This window comes from Dermacentor albipictus, chromosome 9, assembly GCF_038994185.2.
Source record: "Dermacentor albipictus isolate Rhodes 1998 colony chromosome 9, USDA_Dalb.pri_finalv2, whole genome shotgun sequence".
NCBI classification, from domain to species: domain Eukaryota; kingdom Metazoa; phylum Arthropoda; class Arachnida; order Ixodida; family Ixodidae; genus Dermacentor; species Dermacentor albipictus.
Window position 1 is genome coordinate 24,198,390 of NC_091829.1, and position 18,232 is coordinate 24,216,621.

The 18,232-nt window shown below is 44.9% G+C and overlaps 1 protein-coding gene across 6 annotated transcripts in view; it reads left to right on the forward strand.

The window, feature by feature from the left end:
• Positions 1 to 18,232, forward strand: part of LOC135901932 (neprilysin-1-like) — an 80,851-nt gene that overhangs the window by 40,857 nt on the left and 21,762 nt on the right. For all 6 annotated transcript variants that reach the window (XM_070525253.1, XM_070525256.1, XM_065431773.1 and 3 more), the window contains 3 exons: positions 3,468 to 3,519; positions 11,965 to 12,032; positions 14,036 to 14,166. In XM_070525253.1, coding sequence (XP_070381354.1) covers positions 3,468 to 3,519; positions 11,965 to 12,032; positions 14,036 to 14,166 — 251 coding nt within the window. The remainder of the gene's footprint in view (positions 1 to 3,467; positions 3,520 to 11,964; positions 12,033 to 14,035; positions 14,167 to 18,232) is intronic.

Sequence of the window (18,232 nt, forward strand, 5' to 3'; positions counted from 1 at the left end):
GTGCCAGAACAACAATTTCATTATAAGGCACGCTGCAGTGGGAAATTGTGGAATAATTTTGACCACCTGGGGTTCCTTAACGGGCACCTAAATTTTAGCACGCGAGCGTGTATGCCTCCACCACATCAAAAAGCGTTTGCCGTGGCTGCGGTTGAACGTGCGATGTCGAGCTCGGCAGTGTAACGTCATAACAATGGGACTACCATGGCAGGCGAAATGTTAACGAGACAGCAAAATGCTCAATGCATGACGAAGCATTTTCCTCCCATTTCACACATCGGACGCGCTCGAAAACATTATATGCTAGTTTTTTTAGGGTGGCGCGAAAGAACTAGATCACGTAGTGACTTCTTACAGAGAAGATGTTTGCACGACTAGAGTGTTAGAAACGGTACATGCAGATTTCACTGTTTTCTGAAGAGAAAAAATAACTGGATTTGAAATTAGGTACATTGTGAGGTATCACGTTCCAAAATTTGCGATCTGATTGTGAGGCCCGCCGTATAAATTGGCACCCCCTAAGGCTCTTTAACGTTCATCCTATGCAAAGCACACGGACGTTCTTTACATTTTGACCCCATTGAAATGCGGTCGCTGTGGCCCGCATTTCATCCCACGCCATCACGCTTACCAGCACAACGCCAAAGCCATTACAGACCCCGGCGAGTAGGGCTAGGTTACTCCCAAAGTTTATATTTTGACTAAATGTAGGAAGTACAGAGGGTAATAGACGAGTGGATCTTCGCGTGCGTGTATTAATTAGGGGCTCAATGAATTTACTATAACCTCGTTCTCAGTCTGTCTAGAGGCGTTATATAATACGCTTGCAAAGTTTCCCCGCTGTGATTGGAGGAACCAAACACGGCAGCAATTTCATATTTAAAGAAGATCGTTTCATGCAATCGGGGACGTCCGCCAAAAGTTTGAAGTGTTTAGGTTATTTATGTGCTTCATGGAAATAATTACTGAGTACCTTTTTTGCCAATGTTCATGCGTTATATGAAGCGTGTGCTTTGCCCGGTCTCCTCGGTGGTCTATGCGAGGTACGTTGCTTATATTTCGTTGAAGCAAGATTGAAAGCAAGCTTGTGGGTGACGTACGACAATTATTCATTCTGATTAGTAGAAGTTAAATTCTATAAAATCACTTCACAAAGCTTTCCAGAGAGCCATGCTGCACTTATTCGGTATAGCCGGCACATTTCCCAGAGTCCTAAATGAATTGTACATTGCACCAAATTTAAACCCGCCGTGTTTTCTTTGTGGCTATGGTGTTGGGATGCTGAGCACGAGGTCGTGGGATCGAAATCCGGTGACGGAGGCCGCATTTCGGTGGAGGCGAAATGCGAAAATGCTCGTGGTTCTTAGATTTAAGTGCACGTCAAAGAACCCCAGGTGGTCGAAATTTCCGGAGACCTCCACTATGGCGTGTCTCATAATGAGAAAGTGGTTTTTGCACGTAAAACCCCATAATTGCACATAACCCCATAATTGCAGTGAGAATCGGGGGTTGGGTAAGTGCGGTGGTACTTTAAAAAAAAATTTGTTGTGTTAGAAAAGGGTCGCAATAAATGCGCCGCACGATTTCGTATTTCGCGGGCGTTCTTTCAGGCTTGGAAAGAAAGCTTTTTATGTAGCCCGGAATGAGCAACAGAACGGTAGAGGGGGGTATTTTTCAGGATTCCCTACCATTACCTCATTGACATTTGTGCTCTATAATAATAGCTGAGAACTCGATTAGTTAATTATGCTAAGTATGTAATCAGGTGGACCACAGAAAAGTGTTATTGATCCCCTTTTCATAGATATCGGAGAACAGGAAACTGAAACGTGCCTTCACAGAAGCTGTTCATTGCACGCGTCAGAGCACTGCGCACACCCACCATAAGCCAGAGTCGTTCGCAAACTGTACGAGCGAAACCGAAACGGGTTGTTAGTCAATCGCTTCGTGGACTCGCGGACCGTTGCCGAGAAAGGCGCATGATTTCCTCGGGTTGGCAACCATGTTGCCGCTTTGCTTGGCGCTCGGCGTCGTCCTCGAGAGCGGCGTCTTGCTGCCATGTTGCTTCAGCGCAGGTACGATAGCTTGATACGGCTGCGTAGTAGAGATTTTTAGCCTTTCCGCTATTGCGGCAAACGGGGGCGGTTTGGGCAGATTGCCGGATTTGCGGGGCGTAAAACGTGAGCCGCCGGAACGGCGCAGCCGCCTGGCGGAATAGAGTTCAACCAGACAAACACACAGCCCACATTGCAGTAACCCACTAATCCTGCTTCACTGCTGGTGCAAATTTTCAGCAGTGGCGTATAGGTGAACGCGATTACATCGCTATCGTAAATTTACACCCCAGCTAAGAAGAACGTAGTATTTGGCTCTGTGTTTATGTGGTTGAGCTTTGCACCCCCAGCTGGCGCCACCACTCTGGCCGCTCATGTTTGCGCCCTCACCCATCCGACAAACTGGCCGCGATTGTCAGAATACCAGATACACTAAAATTCAGCCTGTTGCGACGCGCTCAGCATCAGGAATGCGAGTGGCTTGCGCCGCGAACTAGCGGATGCATTCTGCTTCAAGCTGGCGTGTCTCTCACCGGACCAAACCCGAACGAGCGGATGCATTCTGCTTCAAGCTGGCGTGTCTCTCGCCGGACCAAACCAAGATTCTCTCGTTGGCGTCATTGGCTTTTTGCGCCGCTTAGCACAGGAGTTTTCTTAGTTGATGCAATCGCAAGCCAAGCAATACGAGGCGTGTAAGCGCTGCTGATGCCTGTTGAAGCTGCGCTCCGCAAGCGACGAGGCGTCACAGGCTAAGCCAACGTGAAAGGAAAACCATGCGCGGAAAGTGCGTCGTCACCTCAGCAGAACGCGTACAGCGCCTACACCGCGCTACGCCACGTTGCATCCTCCACTTCGCTGAGACTACCGAAGCGCTCACTGTAGGCGCTCGTTAGTTTCACGATGCAGTAGTTCGCTTCACCGCTCCAAGATGGCAGCGCCAACTCTGTCAAGAACAAAAGCATATTTTACGGGTTCGCGCCGACTTAACATCCGTTACAGGAAGTTTATGGTGGACCCCACCGTAACGCAGACTCGAATTAAAGAGTGTTCCCACTTCCTCCAAGGGACGGCAAATAACATTAACTTGGTTTTCTCCAGTTACGTGACACTTGCATCTTTCAAGATTTTGGTACAAGTTATGTGGGACATCCAATACGGGCGCAGTGCTGGAAACGTGCGTGCCATATGCCAGCAACGTTTTGAAGCATGTGCTTTAAATAAAGCCAACATAAAGTTTTAATGGCACGGGTCAAAAAACCAGGTTCGCTGGAAAATGGGCTGTGATTCTGCAAGGTCCCCCAAGAATTCTGCGTTTTCAGACGATCTGTTCTTTGTTGCTGTTACAAAGTGGTTACCTGATTTTATCTTTTCTTGAATTTATAACTTAGATATTCTTCATCATTTCTTTTGTAGTGTTTCCTTCGGGTATACTTCAAGGTGTGATGTATCAATATGGTCTTCCACGGTAAGTTACATAACGCAGTCGAACGTTTGCATAAATAGCTCAAAATGCGCTGATCCAAATAGATTTCAAAACGTATTACTCTAAATGAGATTCTGCGATGTCCGTTAAGTATAACAGTTAGAGTTGCATACTTTGGCAACTTGTTTGTACATGCCTGGAAGCGAGGCAGCCCAAAAAAAGTCACGGGCGAGGAAGAGCGACACCACAGAGTTGGTCAGAATTTTTTTTTTACTGCCCCGATTCGTTCATTTATATGCGTGACTACAAAACGCTCAAGTAGCTTTCAGTTGAGCGTGTAGGAAAACCTTCATGATGGAAAAAGCGCTACTAAAAACGGAAACTTAGCAAGAAAGCAGGACAAAACGCTAAAAGGAAAAAGTGCTACTAAAACCGGAGACTTAGCAAGAACACGCACTTTGTCCTTAATTCTTCCTAAGTGTCCATTTTCAGTAGCGAACGAGAAGAAAGAGGGTTAAGTGAGGCGGCCAATTTTTATTAATCATGTCATATCTTATGACATCAATTTCAGTAGCGTTTTTTCCATCAATAGAGACTTTTATCGTGTCCACTATTCCGGCAAACCGGGACGGTTTGGGTGGATTGCCGGATGGGCGGAGGCGTAAATGTGAGCAACCGGAACGATGCAGCCACCTGGTTTTGTAGAGCTCAATCAGACAGACACAGAGCTAAAATTGCAGTAGCCTACTTTTTTCAGCTTCGCTGCTGATGCAAATTTTCGGCAGCGGCGAAATTGTGTTCACAATTACGCCGCTGTCGAAAACTCACACCCCAGCTAAGAAGAATATAGTAATTGGCTCTTTGTTTAGGTGGTTGAGCTTTGCACCACCAGCTGGTGCCACGTGGTGAATCTGGCAGCTCAGGTTTACGCCCCCGACCATCCGGTAATCCGCCCAAACCGCCCCGGTTTGCCGGAATAGTGGACACGCTAAAAGTCTCTATTAACCCAAAAGTATTGCGGATCCACCAGTCGCATTAATACTGTGGGCCAAATCCCGCAGCGACAGACCCTTTTCGATCAAGGAAGCCTACGGAAAGCTTGCAGTCTTCTTTAAAAACAATGATTCCGTATACTTCAATGGATGCACTGCGTGTTGCTCTTCAAACCCCATCGCGGCAATGTCGGCAACGACTTTTTCAAAAATGAGGTGCCTGGAAGCAGCCGAGGCACCGCGATGAAAATGAGTGGATACGTTTTTTTGTTCTTCTCTACAATGTGCATATTATAAACGGATTGCACCCATACGAGGAAGTTTTCGTGCACAAATCAAAGACAGTTCATTATAGGGTATCCCTCCGTCTGGCATGCGGTCTGCTCAGCTCGCAGGCCTTGAATGTCGAATAGTCAGCTTAAAAAGGTATTTTTTATTTAATTTTTTGCTTTAAGTAATGCCTATTGGAATCATGGTAAATGGACTGTGGTAATGACATGGGGTGTTTGAGACAGAGGAGATTCAGGTTAGACTACATAAGTAAGGACTTCAAACTTATAGTCTGCATCAAAGAAATAAATTGGCAAATTACAGTCAGTCTTGTTTTCTGCGGCTTAAAAAATAAAATAGGGTGATGATATTGATGCCCTGAATGGTGAACAAGTACAGTTTGTGCAAAACACTGCGACGACTGTTCTCAAGTTTCGCTCTAAGCGGGTACGAAAATTCAAAAGCATGAACATTGTGCCCCGGTGATGGGTTGTAGAAATCGAAGAGCGTTGTACTCCGCTTGGACAGGCTGTACATGCATCGAATCATAACGGGCAAGCAACGGAGATTTCCCATGCTATTTGTAGTCGTTGCTACCATGCACTCAGCAGGTGACGGCATTCATCAAGGACTGCAGTATTATGACTACAGAGGACGTGCTGTTGGAAAAGTTGGTTTTCCTATTTTTTCTTTGAGAGGACACCGGCCCTTTTTCACCGTCCGCATATGTTAGCGTGTGTATTTTACGATTAATCTAGCGAAATTATTGAGCTGACCTAACGGCCGAATTGGGAACTTCGACCGAAATGGTGACTCCGCGGAGCGCCTGAAACAACCGTTTCGGCCGAGGAACCCAACTGGCATGGCCGAGTTCAGTAGTGCAAGCGTCTCTACCTAGGTGGCCGTATGGGCTACGTACATACATAAGTGGAGTACATGCGTGTGGGCACATACGGATATTGCATCCCAATTCTCGCACGCAATGCAACTTGCGAGTCGTAACAATCTGGTGATGCAGTATGACCACTGAAGAGGTAATTACTTCGAAGAATTGTTCTTTCACTGAGCACCCACTATCGCCCTACCTAATTGAACCATTTCATGCCGAACCGCTAACCTCTATTATTGTTTCTGGTTTAGGTTCGGTTCGGGTTCAGGCATGTTCTAGCAATATCCGTTTTGTTTCCGGTTCAGTCCGGCTATAATTCCGGGGTACGATTTTAGGTTTCGAATCAATTTTGACACCTCTTTGATAACCTTTCGTGGGAACACAGTGCAATCTGCCCAGCGTCCCAAGCGCCAAGGCCACGCGGTCCCTCTTGGAGTACTTGGTCCGGCAGTGAGTCAACGCATGAGGTGCTTTCGAGGCACTTTATGCCTTCTCGCGCGAATCAGGCGTTATCCCTTTTCTTTCGAGGAGCTCTGCAAGCTTTGTTTAGAACCTGTCGCTGATTACTGTGATGTTTTTCACATTTTCTCCAATACTCGCCTCCCCACTTTCAATCCATAGAGCCAGCTTTGAAATAATAAACGCAATAATATTCATTCAGTTATATTTTGAATGAATTAAAATGGTAGAGCACGACTCCTAATCACACAGCGAAGATGCTTCCATGATGTTATCTGTTATTGGTTCTTCGGGGTCCGAACAAAGCCCGCAAAACGTCCCTTTCAGTTACGTTGTACACATTTATGTACGTTATTTGTTTATGCCAATTCTGTTAAGCACCGGCAATAAAAACAGTTTGCAGAAACTCCACTGGAGTGTCTAAGTATGCGTAAGGATATCCTTAATTTCAGTTGGCTCACCACAAAATCTATGTTGGCGAACTCCCAAATTTCAAGTTGGCACACCTCCCAATTTCCGTTGGCTCACCTCCACATTTCAGTTGGCCCACTCCTAAATTTCAACTTGGCCCACTACAATATGTAGGTTGGGCCACCCCAAGTGTAGGTTGGACCACCCCAAATGAAGGTTGGGCAACCCCAAGTGTAGGTTGGACCACCCAAAATATAAGTTTGGCCGCCCCAAATTTAAGTTCGGCCACCCCAAATGTTCAAGTTGGCCCAGCCCCAAATTTCAGGTTGGCCCACCCAAACATTTGAGCTCTCCCTCGCCTACTATAGGCTTTCCCATGAAGCCCTATGTATCCTTATGGGAATTCTCTCTGATCAATTATATATTTTTATTTAGTTTCCATTGTTCTGTAACGCCTATAAATCGTCCATTCAACTACATTTACGCTATTATAACAATTAAATGTCCAAACTTCGCAAATTAGGCATTTTTGTGCAAAATTCATTACACTTTTGGCGTGACAGGCTGGGTTGCTTGCCAAAGAACGCTTACGCATTAATAAAAACCATAGACATGGACTTGCGGTTCAAATAAGCACTGTGCTTACATAGTGTGACTCTACTACACTACTGCCTAGAACATCTTGAAGGGGCAGCGCAATATGACGAAGACAGAAGGCAGGAACGCACAGGAGAACGCTGAAATTTATTCGAAGGCATACACAAACTTATGTACACAACCCATAGCCACATGCTCTCCCATCGATGGAGTCATTATCAGTGCGTTGGCAAAGGAAAACGCAGAACCCCGTAATCTAATGCAACACTATGAGGTGGCTTAAAAATTCAAATTCACTGTCATACAAATTTAACGATGGCATGCTTACACAACGCGACCCGTTTTTCCTGATATAGTAGGCCTCAAAATTCTCTCTCGTAGTCTGATTTCTATGCGCGGAAAGTATTGTGGTGTTTTTTATAGATTGGGGGTAGTGCACCCATGCTCAAAGCAATGCCGCGCGGTATGTGAATAGGCATTAACCGTTAGCGAGCGCCTATGCTCAGACAATGTAATGTTCTGGCAACGACCTGTTAGGCCGATATAGACGTGAACGCAGGAAAATGGAAGCTCGTAAACAACTCCCATTCTACAGTGCACAAACGGGGATGTATGCTTAACAGTACAGCATTTGCCAGGATGAGTGGAGGCAGCCTGGGCCAACTTACTATCAATCTTACCGCAAATTTTGATCATCTTGTTAGGGGCAGAAAAAAACAACCTTTACATCAAACCTGCCTGCTACATTCCTGACGCTGTGTGACAGCTTATGTACATATCGAATTACAACCAGTTTTTTCTTTTTGTCTGCAGGCTCTGAATTGTTCTTTCGAGTGGGTGCTCCTAATTTTACACGCTCAACAAGCTTCTGTACGGTCATGCGGATAGCATCCTCTCAAAAACCTGCCGCTCTAAAACGCTACAGTTGTTTTAAGAAACTCTCAGAAGTCTGGTCAAAACACGATTTCGAAAATGCGGAAAATAGAGCAGAAAAAGCAATGCCATTTTTTACTACTTTGCAATGTGCGGAGTGAAAATTTAAAAGTGGTTTTTCTGACCTTCGGCAATACATCCAGCACCCTTGCTTATCCGTTAGCTTAAGCCTCGTATCTAAACATTGTAGTTCGTTCTTATCTGGCACTCCATGTGCAACATCTAACCCTGAGCCACATTTGTGGAATACTTGAAGTACATTATGAACCATTTGTTGGAAATTAGAAGTCTTGACAGAGATAAGAAAATCATCAACGTATCTTAGCACTTTGATTGTTGGGTCATCTAGGTTACTTTCTGTATTTGTATCAACCCTACCTATGATAATGTTAGCACCGGAGCAACCTTGGAGCCAATGCAAATGTCAGATTTTTGTCGGTATAAATTTCCTTTCCATGCAACAACAGTTGAAGCTATGTAAAAAGAGAAAATCTCGAGAAAACTGCTGACAGATACACCACAGCTGCTAGAAAATTTGAGCTCTTCACTGTCCTCGGTTATACACAGCTTAACACGTCATTAGTTCCTCATGTGGAATGTTATAGTGCAAGTCTTGAACATCGATGCTAAAAATATTACAATCACCAGGATTAGATTGAATCTAGAAGCTGTTGAGAAACAACATCTCTGATCACCAATGATTGCAAATGCCTTTGTAAGTAACCCGGGACAACCTGCTGCCATATATCCTTTTCCGTGAGTATTGCTCGAAATGGAATGTCATGTTTGTGGGTCTTTGCTGCGAAGAAAATATTCAGATTTAGACTTTTTGCCTTTTTTTTTACTGATGAAGCTAGCTGCTCAAGGTTGTGGCTGTGGAGCAGTGATAGTGCGCGCTCCTTAAATTTAGCGCGCTTCAGATCTACTGCCCTGAAATTCGTTCCTATTGCATCTAGCGCCTTCTTGTAGAAGATACTCTCTGGCACTACAACAAAGAAACCTTCCTTATCAGAGGTCAAAATGTGAATGTTTCTACTCGCAGTATATTCTGCACAATTGTTTACAGTCTTATTCTTCGAGTACCGCTCTCCTGATCTTCACAGCACTTCGGCACACTCGGCTATGAAGCGTGGTCATCCTTCTTCGGACCTCTAGTGGGTGACTGTCCTAGCCATAGTCACCTTCTGCGGTGGTGTGAGGCTTGGCTCATGGGCAAATTTCGGGCTAAGCACAAGGGTTCTTCTATGCTCTTCTGGTATGGTCTCGTCACCTAGAACCAACACTTTCGCTTCGGGCATCTTCTTCTTCTGTGGTTTTGGAAGGGTAGGCCAAGTGGTGTTCCACATCCATTCGGCTGTATGATAGGAAGTCGTACGCCACTCCAGGAAATCCTTTCTGCTCTTGTCTTTGACTTTTTCCTGCCAGCAGGCTTTACGGAGACCATCTTTGAGGTATCGGGATTGATTCATCCATTCTGCGCGCAGAAATCTGCAAACCTTTTGGTACGACCAGTCGATGGCTGTAGGTAGCCGCTCAATGACTGCACTTCTCGGGGGGCACAGAGCTTATCGAGCGCGCCATGAGAGGATCCTTCTTTTGTACACGCATACTGCCTTCATAGACGCGAGCTTACTACGGTTATGTAGGTTGTAGTTGTTAGGCCGAGTAAAAGAGCCTGATGTAAAAAAATATACTGTAGAAGGATGGACATTTGGGCGAGTTTGTGCTGCGGTTGTACATCTTGAAGGGGCAGCGCAATAGTATCGAGTTACTTGCAAAGGCATTTGCAATCATTACTGATGAGAGATCCTTTTGTGGTGATGAACTTGGATGAACTCATCACCTTCCCGATTCAATCTAATCCTGGTGATTGTAATATGTTTAACATCGATGTTCAAGATCTGTGCCATGACATTCCACATGACGATCGAACGATAAGCGTTAAACTGTGTATCAGCGAGGGCAATGATGAGCTCAAACTTTCTCGCAGCTGTGGTGCATCTGTCAGCAGTTTTCTCGATATTCTCTCTTTTTACTTATCCTCAACTGTTGATAAATGAAAATGAAATTTATACCGACAAAAATCTGGCATTTGCATTGGCTCCAAGATTGCTCCGGTACAAACATTTTCATAAGTAGGGTTGGTACAAATGCAGAAAGTAACCTAGATGACCGAACAATCAAAGTGCTAAGACACGTTGATGATTTTCTGATCTTTGTGAAGAGTACTAATTTCCAAGAAATGGTTCATAATGTACTTCAAGTATTCCACAATTCTGGCTCAGGGTTAGATTTTACATATGAAGGGCCAGATAAGAACGAACTACAATTTTTAGATACGAGGCTTAAGCTACATGATAAGCATGTATGTGCTGGATGTATTGCCCAAGGTCAGAAAAAAAGAATTTAAATTTTCACTCCACACATTCCAAGGTAGTGAAAAAAGGCATTGCGTTTTCTGTTCTACTTTCCGCACTATCGATGTCGTGTTTTCACCAGACTTCTTAGAGTTTCTTAACCCTACTGGAGCTGTTGAGAGCGGCAGGTTTTCGAGAGGATACTGTCCGCATGACCGTACAGAAGCTTGTTGAGCGTGTAAAATTAGGAGCAGCCACAAGAAAGAGCAATCCAGAGCCTGCAGACAAGAAGAAAAAACTGGCTGTAATTCGATATTTACATAAGCTATCACACGGCGTCAGGAATGTAGCAGGCAGGTTTGATGTAAAGGTTGTTTTTTTCTGCTCCTAACAAGATGATCAAAATTTGCGGTAAGATTGATTGGAAGTTGGCCCAGGCGGCCTCTACTCATGCTGTGAAAGGCTGTACTGTTAAGCATACATCCCCGTTCGTGCACTGTAGAATGGGAGTTATTTACGAGCTTCCATTTTCCAGCGCTCACATCTATATCGGCCAAACAGGTCATTGCCTGAACATTAGATTGGCGGGGCATAGGCGTTGGCGAGCATAGGCGTTGCGCACTCGAAAGTGCACAAAGGACCATTGTATCATCTCAGCTCTTCCAATGGAGTCTGTATTACTTAGGAATATTGTTACAGTGGAAAAAAGGACAAGGTCGTCCATGGTAAGGACAACGAAGTGGCAACAGCCTCTCGGGGTTCTCGGCTGCTGTGTACAAATGCCTTGTAGATACATTTTGTACATAATTTTATACCCGTGACAATAAAATTATGTAACTTTGAAATATTTCTTGACATAACATCATCGCAATTCGGGGCTGAAAGGGATTCGAGGAAAAATCATGTCACGACATGCTTTCGTACCTATTACAGCATTCTCAAACCGGTTTCTGAGGTGATTGGCCCTGACGCCTCGCGTAAGTCGGAGAGCCATGTCTGAACTGTCAATGTGTAGATACCCTTCTAGTCTTCCATTCTTTCTATTTTCTTCCTTTCTTTCCTTCTTGCTTACTTTCTTTGGGTTTATCGAAGGCAAACTAGTTACAAGATTGCCTCAAGAGACACAGATAAATTGTTGTTTCCCACAAATATTAAGAAATCCGTGAAGACCCTAAACAATAAACGACATGACAATGCTTAATGTTGGTAGAGACATCCATGTCTGGTTTCACGATGGTTATACGGCGTTCATTCATTGGAAAGAACGCAGAAAGTACTGCAATTGTCAACGCAATGTTTCCGTGGGGAGTCGTGAACGATATCGCTAAGCTGCTTGCTTGGTTTGTCATCAGCGATATCATTTCTCGTATACCCGCTTCGGCACCACTATACCTGATTTTTTTTATGTCAGTATGGCCTGAAATTTATGTCACCACTTGTTTTTTTTTAATAGGACTCAAGTACGCTTTGCTCTGCCAAACTTCAGAAAATGTGTTTTCAGCAATCGGAAGTGTGACCACGATTCAATTCTTGTCCTGTTTGCGCAAACTAAACCTGAAATATTTCCACTCACCCACAGTTCTCTCAGCTTTGGAGCTATCGGCATGGTAGTCGGACATGAAATGACACACGGCTTCGACGACAGAGGTAAATATCTTTAATGAAAGAAAAATACTCATGCCTAGAAGACCCTTCAACACGAACTTTTATTGACAAAAGACATTTCCTGTGAGAAATGTCAAGAAACATTTGTGTGTTCTGCAGTAAAACGCTAAAAACTTTCTTCCGCAGTATACGTGCAAAATTTATTCTTTGCCACTTCCTTGGACTTTCCCGTTGTTGTTGCTGCTGCTGCTGCTGGTGCTTTGATTCTGTCTTCCCGAGTGGGTCTTGCCAATTGCGAGTGTCTTACTGAATGGCATTTCGTTGCACTATTGCTATCCTTGCTGGCTGCTGGCGACAGTCTTGGACAATGGGCCAGTACAGGACACAGAGAAAACAGACACTAGGTATAGTGCGCGTCGAGGGGGCCCGCGGCTGATGCTAGTAAGTGCACAAGTGAGCTCGAACAACAGGCCGTCCTTGTCATGCTGTCGTCGTCTTCGTAAAAGCAAAGCTTTATTTGCCTTCTACTTCGGCTTTGCGCTGCTGCTGCTGCTGCCACCGCCACCGGATAGCTCTTGCCGAGTGTCACACTGAAAATAATATCGTCATCACGCCGTCGTCGTACCATTGTCATCCCTGCTTCCTCCTGGCGACAGTAGTAGACGACTGGCTGGTACTGGAAACAAACGCACCAAGTGGCCCAAGTTATTTATTGAAACCCATACCCAATAGCCAATGCCCAGTAGCACAAGGCCAGTTGCAAATACCGAGTTGCACATACCCAGATGCCCAAGTTGCCTATTCGAGCACATGTACCTAGTGGCACACGCGCAGCTGCACATATTCAGTGGCTCAAGTTCTCTGCTCGGACACATACCCATTTGAATATACCCAGTGATCCTGCAAAGGTTGAGTGGGTATATCCGGCTAGTTCATTATAACACAAACAGCGCTTCAAGACGGGACAAAAAGCAGGAACCAAGTGAACCAAGTGGCCTATTCGAACACATATACAGCGACACATACCCAGTGGCACAAGTTTGTTTATGAGCAACAGAGAAGCGGCAGCCAACAGCAGCAGCAGCCAGCAGCAGCGGCAAATCGAAAGAGGAGGCACAGCATGCTTCGCCTTAAAAAAGTTGCTATACCCATGGTTCGTGCGTATATATGGTGTCCCAGTTAACGTTAGCCTAGCTGTTTGAGAAAGAAATGGTTACAAAAACACAGTGCATGATACGACCTAAGATGTTCCACCGTCAGAGGCCTGTCGACCGAACACAGTAGGTCTTAACAATGTATTTATTTAATATTTCTTTTTATTTGAACCACTTGGTTATAACGTTAGCTGGGTCATGGCATGTTAAATAGGACCAACATGTACGTAAGGAAAAAAATGTGCATTTTGCCTAGACTTTTTTGAACACTGCCAGCTGTAAAAATGAAAAAAATCGAAACGCTGAAAATAAGCGCATAAGCGCATAAAACTGAAAATAAGCGCATAGCGCATAACGCTGAAAATAAGCGCATAAGTTGATATTTTTATCGATGCACCCACTGCTGCGACGCTTCAGCGGTTAAGTTATCCTCAACTTATGCCCGGAATTATTCGATTTCCGGCCGCAGAAGTCCGCATTCCGATGCGGATGGAATGCAAGGACGTTGATATACCATGTTTTGGGTGTACGTTAAGGAGGAGCCCCAGGTGTTGAACGTTAATGTGGAACTATACGTTACGGCACCTTCATAGCCCCTATCTCGCTTTAGGAATTTAAACTCTCAGGATTCCCTTTTTTTCGTGATGCACATATTTAGATACCAATTGGCCTTTATCTGACTACTATGTCCATGTCCTTTTTACCCTGATATATTCATTTAGGTTTCCTTCTCTTTGCCCTAGTGTGCATTAGGTGTGCGTAGGCAATAATCACTCCGAATAGTAGCTAAACCTCACACATACATGTGCTTTTCTTGTCCCATTAAAAAAAATATTATACTAATTTGCCTAATATGCCTTCTGGCTCGTGTACCGTTTATCCTCTGTGAAGGAAGCCAGTATGATGCAGAAGGCAGGCTGCAGCAATGGTGGACCAACGAAACACGCAAGAAATTTAATGACAAGGCTAAGTGCTTCATCGAGCAGTACGGGAACATCACCGACGAAGAGGCCAACATGACGGTGAGGTTTCAGTCAGATTTTAAATCGTGGAATTTGTTAAGCTGCACTGACACAGAGGACTGTCGAAAATTCCAGAAAAGTGCAAGCGTATTCGTAAATCTCAGCCTGATCGTCGTTCTCGTGCCAAAATTTTGCATCCCGCAAGGCATAAATGTAGAGACAAGTTTATCCACAGAAAGAATAACAGCTTCAGGGACAAACTGCGTGCCAAATATGAACGGGAACATGAGAAACAACCTGTAAAAACCTGTATTTCACGCCGAAACCACAGTGCCCTATAAAGAGCCCACTCTACCGGAACTGGAAAATGCGCCGCCGGATGTGACACAGACGAAAGTGACAGCTTGCAGAAAGGTGACCCAGAGTGCACACATACTCTGAATTGAACCTGCATGAATGCTCGATGCATCACACACGTCGATTATTCTGCGTGCGGCTGCATTTATAAAGTGTTTTCGCGTTGAATAAAGGAAACAAGAATGAATAAATAAGGCTACCCATCCCAGTGCTCCGCGTCCGATTGACTGATTGATGTATGTCCCCATTAGCGTGTACAGTTGCGTGGTACACCTGTAGGGGTGCATATCGTCAGCTACGACGCTGTATGGACTCTGGTAATCAGCACTGTATGTGAGCGCTACCCCAACAACTTCTCGCGATAACTTCGACGACCTTTAAGTACACGTACCTCTAAGCATTTGAGCACGGAAGAGATTTCGTTGCTACTGCCTCTTCAAGGGGACCTGCACCACTTTTTCTACTACAAGTACTTCAATGCGTTCAGCACAACCGGAGTTATTATTGGCAATGAACCACGGCCTCCATGGTGCTTCCGCTCCTTCTTCGAAGCTTTGCACTACGAAGGCTACAGCGGAGTGTGGCATGCCCACAACGCTCCGCCTTCACAATCACACTGTGGCGCATAGTTCAAATTTAATTTTGAATAATAAAGTAGACGCCACTACTTCCGATGTTGATGTTTACGACGTGTTAAACTTAAGCCAAACACGGTAGTTTTTCTGCGAGCCACAGTGCGCTTAGCCAGTGGACTCGTCGCGGCACCTCATGGCGCTGCCGTGGTATCTACGCTACGTAGAAGGCCACAGCTACCAATAGCAGCCGGGTATGGGAATCCGCTTTATTGCTAAATAAAGCGCCCAGACGAGAGTGAGGAGCAGGCTTCTGTTGAAGAGAGAGCGTTTGAGAGAAAGGGGACTTCGCGCTTCGCTTGCGAGCTCGAAGCACGTGTACGACTGCAACACATGGCTGAGATATTCACAGTAGCACATGCTATCCGCAGACGGTTATTTCACCAAGCCCGAGGGGTGGTTCAGGAGCCCTTCAATGCGCACCCCTGGTCCTCTAAAATATACGCAAGCGGTCGTCGGTCGCTGCTGCTGCTCAACTAATCTAACAGTAACAATCACGAGGCACACAGAATGCGATGAAATATAAAGATCCATAAAAAATACGAACAAAGTAAATGACAGGATGAGTTCCAACTTCGCCTAACCGCATACACAGAGCTAACTGTACGACTGTCTAAACAAATATTCTCTTTTCTTCGCCTTATATTTATTTACAGGTTAGTTTTATGTCCCTTCTTGTTGGCGTTATATTGACGTGTTTGTAGGGCGTGACATTTGTGATCACCATTCAGTTAAGAGTGAGCGCTTGTCATGACGTCTATCTTGTCGTCTTTTTTTTTACGCTGCCTGTATTCATATATTCGCCATGAACCTCGTCAAAGATGACCCACTTGTGCTGCTGCAACTCTAGCGCAGTGTGGGCACACAAAACATACAGTTCGAGCTATCCTATTCACCAAAATTAATCACTTCGGTCTTAGGTTAAATCTTGATATACAGCGCGGAACCAGACAGGGCACGCAAACAAGGGACAAAGACAAGCGCTTGCCTACGTCGCTCGATGGCGGCCTTTGCCTGTTTTCGCCTTATGTAGCAAGATGAAATACCAACCAGCCCGGTCTAGTACCTTGCTGAAGTCAGATTTCTTCACCACTAACCACAACATGACATCCCATATATAGACAAGACTGCTAATTAGAGCTATATTTCTTTTTCTTTGGTATCACGTTTGGTATGACGGTCTCACTAATCGATTATCGTCACCACGAAAAAGCTTAATTTTTTTTTAATTCCGAGAGGCTGCACATTTCTGTCTTGGATGAAAATTACGTAACACCCTAACTAAAGTATACGAGACGCTGTACCATTTGTGTATTAAACATTCACACGATGCGGCCTAGAAATATCGTTACTATTCAAGAGTTGAAGCAATGCATAACTGAAACATCCATTAAATGTTTCATACCATCCACTCAGTGGGTGTTTCTAATAGATTTCAGCGATAACCAATACCAGGTTACCACTGGTTCGTTCGAAATATATGCCATACTGGGGCGCTATAACGTAAAGCTATTCCAAACTTTTCTATTTCAATTATGCAATCAGCCATCCGCGATTGCCCAAAAACTTTTTTGGGCCTCCCCCACTTCGCCTGCCAGACACGCGACGTCACGCAAACCACGATAGCTCCCCATCTGATATGACGTGTACACTCTAATTATGCATGATTGGACACAATAAAAGAAAAAATAGTTATTTCTGAGACACCTTTTCGCCATCAGCCCTCGGCTATTGATCAGAAATTTTCGGGATGCACCCACTTCACCTGTCCGTCACGCGACGTCACAAAACCGCGACAACTCACCGCGTCAAGGTGACGTGTACGCGTTAAAGATGCATTATTATATGCCCAACTAAACCATTTTTCCCTGAATAGCCGCAAGCTACCCCATTCCGAAATGAATAAAAGATGGCTGCCGCCGATTGGTCATGCACTGGCTGCTCACACCTACCGCAGAGAATGGGTTTATTTGCGTACAAAAAAGCTTTTTGCGTGGCCATGTAACGTTTTCGAGCACTTTGGGCACGTTCACGACCTCGCTTAGCCAACTTTCCTTTAGTGAGGTTATTTTTTAGGGGCATTATTAACTTTCGAATGCATGCCGCCGTTATTTTCGACCAGCCACAGCAAGCTAAGTAAGGGACGACGTGCAAATCACAGACGCAGGCACCAGTCTCTTCATTCGGTTATCGATTTTCACTGCACTGGCTCGGCCCAATCAAATCATTCTCCACTTGAGCGTGCTCCGCGCTTCGTATCAGCCAATTAAATAAGCCACTCAGCGCAGGCATTGTTATTAGTTTTTAAAGCAAACAAAGGTGACCTCCTATAAACGAGGAAAGCGTTTTATTGGTCTGTTTAGACTACCCTGCGGGTCACCGCCCGATGCTTGCGTCACCGGTTACGCAAATTTGACGTCAGGAGATTGGAATTACAACATACCGGAATAGTTTTACGTCATAGGGCCCCTCTTCTTGCACGAAGTTTACTCATCTTGCCATTCAAGCTTCGTCACATTCTCAAGAGTTATATTGAGGGGCACTTTGCACCTCCGTACTGCAACCAATGACGCATCCTTTTTTCATTTCTTTAACACCACCGTTCACCATACCTAGCTACTGCCATTGTTTTGGTGAAGTCACAGAAGATTCAAAGTAATGTGAAATACACATTGATATGCACGCAAGTACATTCTGGCGCATTGGTATCACCAAATTTACATATGATGCACTGAAGTACACAACAAACGAGCTTTCTCCCGCTAGAGACCTTTATTTGTAAAATATTGTCTGTTGCACGCGAAAGAGTTTCAACTTTTCTAATATATTAGCGGATTCTCTTTCGCTGCCACCTAAACTTCGTTCTTGTGAGTGATAGGGTATTTAGCACCCACCGTGGTAGCTTAGCGAATATGGTGTTTCCCTGCTAAGCACGAGGTCGTGGGATCAAATCCCGGCCGCATTGTGATAGCGGCTAACTGCAAAAGCACCTGTGTCCCGTGCATTGCGGGCACGTTAAAGATCCCCTGGAAGTCAAAATTAAAGCGCATTCACCCGATACGGCATCCCTCATAATTGAATTGTGGTTTCGGCAAGCAACATTCCAGAATTCATTCATTCCCATAGGTTATTTCATT